The sequence below is a fragment of the Corvus cornix genome, chromosome 5, assembly GCF_000738735.6.
Source record: "Corvus cornix cornix isolate S_Up_H32 chromosome 5, ASM73873v5, whole genome shotgun sequence".
Classification (NCBI taxonomy): domain Eukaryota; kingdom Metazoa; phylum Chordata; class Aves; order Passeriformes; family Corvidae; genus Corvus; species Corvus cornix.
In genome coordinates, this window is record NC_046335.1 from 10,875,489 (window position 1) to 10,882,595 (window position 7,107).

Consider the following 7,107-nt stretch of genomic DNA (forward strand, 5'->3'; position numbering starts at 1 on the left):
TAGCTCATAGTTCAAATGAGCAAGACCTCTGGTCTTTGCATGGCAAAATACCTTTAAATCCCCAGCAGAAAGTAGTAATGAAAACAACTAACGAACGCAAGTGCTTTTTCTGTCTCCCTGCTGTAAAGCAAATAATATTTTGGTAGTTAGTTTCATTTGTGTTTCCCCATTTGTGCCTCAGAATACACCAGATTGCAATGTTACATCACATTTTTAATGACTGGAACCATGTCCTGAGATCCCCCTCTGACCACACCACAACTTCCTTCTTTCTTTTCTCCTCCTGGCTAGAGGACTGTATGTAATTATGATGAGTACATAATTCAATTAATTATTGACAGAACATGTAATCGCCACTCAGATCTCTCTCTGATAAATCTCTCTGCGCTCTCTGACTTCTGTTTGTCATGCACCAGGGAGGTGGAAAGGCACTAAAAATGCGTTTTAAAGATAGGACGTTTCTCAATCCTTTGTATCAGTCGGAGAAGCTTCTGCTGCCCTGGGCTCTTTAGATGTACAGCGTATTGTTCTCATCTGTGCTAAACAAGTATCCCCGAGAAAGCTCAGTGGGAAGGAGGCTTATGATTCATTTTAAGTGGAGGATATAATAGGAGCAGATAACTTTGATTTGTGCAAAGGAAAAGTGTGATCTCTTTCAGGGATTCCAGGAATTCATAGCAATTTTTTCTTCTGTTGCTGATTAAAGAGAAAGTGATAAATAAGAGCTCTGTGTTCGGTTTAAAGGAGGAATGTAGCTTTAGAAAGCTGACTTATTTAGGGAAAAAAAAAATCCTGACCTCATATAGCCTTTGACCAAGATCTGCTAGTAGTAGAGAGCAAAGATGAGGCTGTTTCTGTTATTATTAAAGCCCACAGTGACCATTTCTGTCTGTATGACTGGAAAATGTCCTGGGGGCCAGGCCGGGGTGGGGATGTGCCCGGGTCTTGCCCGTAACTTCAGATTACAACTAAAGCTTGCCAAAAGCTTATAAAGGAAAGAGATAACAAGGTTAGAAAACAAAGAATGGCTTTATTGTAAAGTAAGGAAAACTAAGCTGTACAAAAACCCAAAAAGAACAAAAAAAACCAAACCAAAAAAACAACAACCATAGAAAAAGAGTAATCGCGTACACAGCGGCTACCCCTATAGCCGAGAGAGGAGACTCGCTGGTCCCCTGCCTTTGGTTTTCACGGCACAACGTGCGTGGGGCTGGGAAAGGCGCTGCGGGGCAGGGCCAGGGCCGGGACCGCGCTGGGAGCCGCGGGCAGCAGGGCGGAGCGGGGGGCTCTGCTGTCCCGCAGCGGGGCAGGGCGCGGTTTGTTGGGGCTCGGGAGTCTGGTACCAGGGAGGAGCGCTCATTCGTCCCTCGTAGGGTGGCGGGAGGGAGCCGAGGCTGGTGTACCCATGCACCAGGAGGGAGGCACTGACGGGGACAGGCTCAGGCACCCACACCTTTGCCGTGCCTGGGCGGGCGCTGCTCGTGCCGGGGAAGCGGGGTGATGCCCAGCCGCAGCCTGTCCTGCTGGCGCTGTCGCCGAGGCTCCCCTCCGCTCCGGGACTTCGCAGAGGGCTCTGTGCTCGGCGTCCAGAGCCCAGCCAGGGGAAGCAAGCCCACCTCGGGGTGGGCTCTCGCCCCGCCGCCCCAGCATCAACCGGAGACGCCTGAGCCGGGCGGAACCGGTGCAGCCCTGAGCCCAGTGACGGGGGGTGAGCTCTTGGGGGCAGCGGGAAGGTGAAGAAGGGCTGAATAGGTTTCGAGCCCGTCAGAGCAGGCACAATGGCCAGGAGGGTCGGGAAGCCCGAAGCGGGCACCTGAGCTGGATCTTTTAACGCCTCAGCAGAGCGGCCCGATTTCCAGGGGGGCTGCGGGGGCGAAGGGGACCGACGAGCGGGGTCGGAGCATCTGATTTCTCTGTGAGGGACCACTCGGTGCTGCTTTTGTTGCGGGGAGTGGCGGGTGTGGTTACGCGTGCTGGTCTAAACCGTGAATGTTGAGAGACAGGAACACTGCGGGTCCGGAGGAACATTGTCAAGACAGGGGCTACAACGCCCTTGCAAACAGCTTCCCGCAGGTTTAGTTTAGCACAGCGGGCGCGGCTCGCTGCCCAGCTGCGGAGAGCGACGTCCGCGGCTTGCCCTGCCTCCGGGCCGTGCACCCCTCTCCAAAACTTAGGGGTTTAACAGCTGGGGCGCCTCGTCCCGCTGCTGTCAAGGACGTGGAGGCGTTCAGAGGGGTCACGGTTGGTCCTTAAAAACCCGCTGTTTCTGGGCGGCTTTGCACGGCTCCTGCGTAGGTTGCGGGATGCTCTCCACGCCCTTTCTCACCTGTCTGGCTCCAAGGGAGCAAGGTCCAGCACCCTGCACCCTTTGAAGCGCAGCTGCCGGCCCCCGGGGATGGGGCTGAGCCTCGCACGGCCGGGCTGGGCGCTGCCGTCCTGCCCGAGCCCCTCAGCCCCGCTTCGCCGCAGGTGCGGTTCGCGCTGCCCCCGTCCGGGCTCCGGTCCGGCACCACCTGCGTGCCCGAGAGGGCTCTCCCGCCCAGGACGGCTTTCCCCAGCCTGTGTTTTTGGTCGGGACTCACTTGCCTGCACGGCGCTGGTCTGCCCTGCACCTTCACCCTCCAGAACTTAGGGCTCAGTCCGGGGCCACCTCGCCGGGGTCACTGAGGGAGCACGCGGTCTTCCTGACCGGTCTCCTCCCCCAGGAACCCCGGAGGTTTGGATTTCCCCCTGGGGACACCCAGTACTCTCCCTTTCCTCCGGGTCGCGGGCGGTGGCGCGCTCCTGCCGCCGCCGAGCCAGAGCTCACCGCCCCCGAGCCCCCGGCAGCGCATCCTCTCCCGCCTGCCGCTCCGCCTGCCCTTCCTCGGCTGCGTGTTGCGGTGGGGGTGTTGCGAGGTAGGCAAAAGGGAAAGTGAACGTAGCGGTCTGAAGATAGAGAAAGGCAGTCAAGCTTAGACGTGTAGTTACTCAACCTTTATTATTTAAAAAAATTCATAAAAAAAAGGAAGGTGAACGAACGTCTTACAAAACCCCCCCACATAAATAGGACATTCCGTCCAGCTCTGGCTATTGGCAGTTCTAGTATTTGACAACATCAGACGCGATTTCCTGGCATTAGAGAAACCCATTTCAAAATCGGTCATCACAAAGAAATACTAGAAATCCCAGTTAGCACTTGCTAGGCAGCACGGAGCACTTGTACACAACTTTTCAGACACACACCCGCGCACACACGCAGCTGGGAACAGATCCTGTAGGAAGAGAGCCTCCTTAAAAAATAGTAAACCCTTCTCAAACCCCCCCCCCCCCCCCCCCCCCCCAAAACCAGCAAACAAACAAAAAAAAGAAAGAAAGAGAGTTGTTATTTACAAAACGCACATGGAAATACAGTATTGACAGAGCGTGGCTGGCAAATCAACATGATTTGAATAAAGAAAGGACTATGGCACGTCTTGCTCGAAAGCTCGCACAGCAGCCTCCTTCGAGTGTCCCCGCGGGAAGACAGCTCCTGCCACCCGCGACGCAGTGCCTTCTCCCTCCCCACCTCTCCTCCCGCCCTCCCTCGCCTCTCCACCCCTGCGCTTCTTGCCAGGTCCTTTTTACACTTGGATGACCACCGTGCTGGGGCTCTGGAGCCGGGTTTTGTACTGGTCTAGCCAGGTCCTCAGCTCCGAGATCTTGTAGCCCTCTGGTCCTCTGCCTCCCTGGTACATCACCTTCTCCTCCTGGATGATGTAGAGCCTCTCGAAGTAGGCACCGTAGGCGGCGCTGGAAGCATTGTCCATGGTGTCCACGGCCAAGGGGCAATCGGGCGCCCCTTCCCTCATCAGCTGAGCTGCCCGCAGCCTGTCCTGGAGGCACTGGTGCTTGGGGATATTGTAGGCTGCGTCCGAGCTGACCCAGCCGTCGGACGGGTGTGCTTCTTCGATGTACACCAGCAGGAAGTCGGCAATGTCCACGAAGTGCGCGGCTAGGCGCTGGAAGGACCTCAGGCGGGCCATGAACGGGGGTCAGGTGCAGCTGCCGAAGTTGAGGATGAGGGGTCTCTTGCCGCGGGCGAAGTCCAGGATGCGGAGCCTCTTCTGCCCGTCCAGCTGGATCACCTCGGGGTTAGGGGCCAAGGAACCCACGTGCGCCGACTTGAAGAAGTCCAGTTTCTGCCCGTGCCACACGGCTTTCAGCGACTCCAGCGTGAACATACGGTTGGAGTCGGACACGCAGACCGGGGGATCGTCGGGGGGCGGCCCCTCGTTGGCGCTGGCCACCTCCTCCGCCGTGGGCATTGTCAGCATCTTCTTCCTAATGCACAGAAAATCCAGGAGCCAGAGCATCACGGCAGTGAGCAGGAAGCGGGGAAAGAGGAGGATGCAGGCGGCCGCCTGGGTGAGCAGCTGCAAGGTGTGAACGCCGAGGGAGTGGAGCATCGCAGCGGCTTGTGCTGCAGGGCGCTGGCTGCCGGGGGGCCCCCACGCACCCTGCGTGCCGGGGTCTGTGCAGCACAGCTGAGATCCCGCTTCTCTTTAAGCCCATTTTATAGTCAGGGATTTAAATGAAAAGTGACTCCACCTCCGGCCAGAACCCGCCCCTCTGGAACTTGAGCCTGGGGATTACCTACCCCTCCACTCTAATGACCTAAAAATACACAGACAAAAGGGGAGAGAGCCCCGGCGGGAGCCGCGAGGGACGTGCAACGGAGCAGTGTGCAGCCACTATCAGGCAGGGCAGAGAGTCCGACACAGGGCACTGCCGGCGTCCCCGGCCTCAGATAGCGGCGGGCGCTCAGAGACAGCCCCGCCAAGGACAATGCAACAGGCACAGCCCGCCCCCGGCCCGGGTCCCCACAGGTTGTGCGGGCGCGGGGCCGGGGCGGGAGCTGGCGCCGGGGCCGTCCCGGCAGCGCCTGCAGGTGACAGGGACGGGCCGCCCTCGCCGCGTCCTTTCCCGCGCCTTCTTCCCCTCCCCGCCCCGGCAGCCCGGTCGCCCCCTGGGCACAGCCTCCGCCCCACCGCACGCCCCGGTGCCGCGGGAGCACCCGGGTCTCGAACCCGCGGCCGCATCATCCGGCGGCGGCGGCGGGACGGGCGGTGGGCGCTGCCCCGGCCCCCGCTCCCCCGGGGCCCGCTTTGGGCGGGCCGGGCCCCGGCGGCCGCGTCAGCCCCGGCACGGGGGGCACCAGGTGGGCGCGGGCCGGTGGGCGCTGCCCCGGGCGGAGGAGGGGCGCGGGCGGCCGCCAGAGGGAGCTGTTGGCCGAGAAGCGGCGGCGGCGGCGGGAGCGCGGGGCCCTCAGCCCCAGCTGGGGTGTCCGCGCCCGGCCCCGGCCCCGGCCCCGGCACCTGCCCTGGCCCCGGCACCTGCCCCCGCGGCACTCGGGAATACGGGGCTGCATCGCGGGCGCCGCAGGGCCGGGGCTGCGGGGAGCGCCACAATGGGTGGGCAGAGGGGACGGTGCAGGCGACAGGACAGCGCTGCGTCTGCGATGTCCCGCTGCTCACTGGGGTCTTGCTACTTCCAGGTGAGCAGCGAGTCAGCGCAGATACTCCTTTACGGCGTCCCAGGAGGAGCCAGCAGTACTTTTCTGCACCTGTCAAGTGACATACAAACACAAGCCTCTCACTGGACTAGGTCTGGCAAAATCCTTGAGCTGAGGGCTGAAGTGTTACCTCACGGGCATGGCCAGGTGACCTGTGTGCTGTCCACAGAGTGGACATGCGAGTGGCTTTGGATTGGGTGGGTTGCGTGTCTGTAGCAAAGTGCTCGCAGTATGCAGGGCTGAACACCGACTGGCCACTTTCAGTTCTTCACCCATCAGAAGGAATTTATGGCCTGTAAATTCCTTCCTGCTGAACCAGATGGAGACCCGTCCCAGAAGTACACAGCTTAAGTGTAGTTTGGTGTCTCTGCTCAGAAGCTTGCTGCTCCATTGTTGCAGGGTTCCCAGCTTGCAGCATGCGCATAATTTCCTCACCAGCTTCCTCAGAAAGTGACATTAGTTGTCCAAAATGCTGAACACTGCCCTCTGCTATGCAAACGTGACTCATGCATCTCTGAGCTGCTACTACAGCTGCCACTCACCCAGGTGCCTGTCACACTGACTTTGGGACATGCAACCCAATATGCCTGTGGGTCCTGAGTGCCCCATTTCTGCCTGTGGCCAATGCCAGGTCTCTGGATGCAGATTCCCAAAGACCCTCAGGACCTGCAATTCCCCCAGGTGCAGTTCGTGCTTCTCCAGAAGTGACTGTGCATGTCTGTGCCTCCCGTCTAACATCTGCAAAATCGAAAAATGAATGCTGAGCTTCCTCATGGGAGGCTAGGCAGCTTGCTTCATTTTTATGTAACTTATTACAAGAACCCTAAATAAAAGGCAAAATTAAAATCTCATTTTATTTTTTATTCATCTGGTTCTGCATAGGCTGGTTTAGAGCACTTTAATCAGATGTCTGGTTTGCAGTGCCCTGCTGCATCATCTTTAGTTGGAGTCAACAGCAAGGTAATCCAGCATTTTAGCATCTGAAGAGAAATGTATGCTCCAGCCCTCATAAAGCCACGTTCATCCACTAGCCTGATTAATAACTTCTTTGGCATTCCATGGTGCTCAGTCCAGGGAAAATTACTGAGTAGATATTTACTATATTGTCAAACTTATTTTGAACTATTCATGTGGGCCTCTCACCACCTCTCTGTGCAGTTATGCAATCTTGAAAACCACAAATTAAAGCCTCTAAAGAGACGCAATAACAAATTGTGGTAGCTCTGAAGAAACCCCCAGGAAAAAAAATTGATCTCTCAAAGTGACCTCTTCAAACTATGCTGACAGACAAAAGCCTGAGTAAACAGATGGGTTTGCAACCCTGAATATCAACAAACTTTGCTCTACTAGATCAGTGAGAGATATTCTGAGGTAAAGAAGCTATCTGGTCCTATATGCTCTACTTGTAGCTGGATAGGGACTTTGGAAATGACTTTTTCTCCATTCCCTGGAAACAGCTTTGCTTTGTTTTTATAGCTTGAAGGAAACCTTTGAATTGGGGTTTCCTATTCAGCTGTGGATAGAGCAGAGAACTGAAGCATTTTGCTTCACTAACCCAATGCTACACTTTCCTG

The 7,107-nt window shown here is 57.1% G+C and overlaps 1 protein-coding gene across 1 annotated transcript; it reads right to left on the bottom strand.

Moving 5' to 3' along the window:
- Window positions 1-2,961: 2,961 nt before the first annotated feature.
- Window positions 2,962-4,735, bottom strand: DIO3 (iodothyronine deiodinase 3). Its single transcript, XM_010398512.3, has one exon. The coding sequence runs from the start codon at window positions 4,425-4,427 to the stop codon at window positions 3,603-3,605; it is 825 nt and encodes a 274-aa protein (XP_010396814.3). The 5' UTR covers window positions 4,428-4,735; the 3' UTR covers window positions 2,962-3,602.
- Window positions 4,736-7,107: the final 2,372 nt, after the last annotated feature.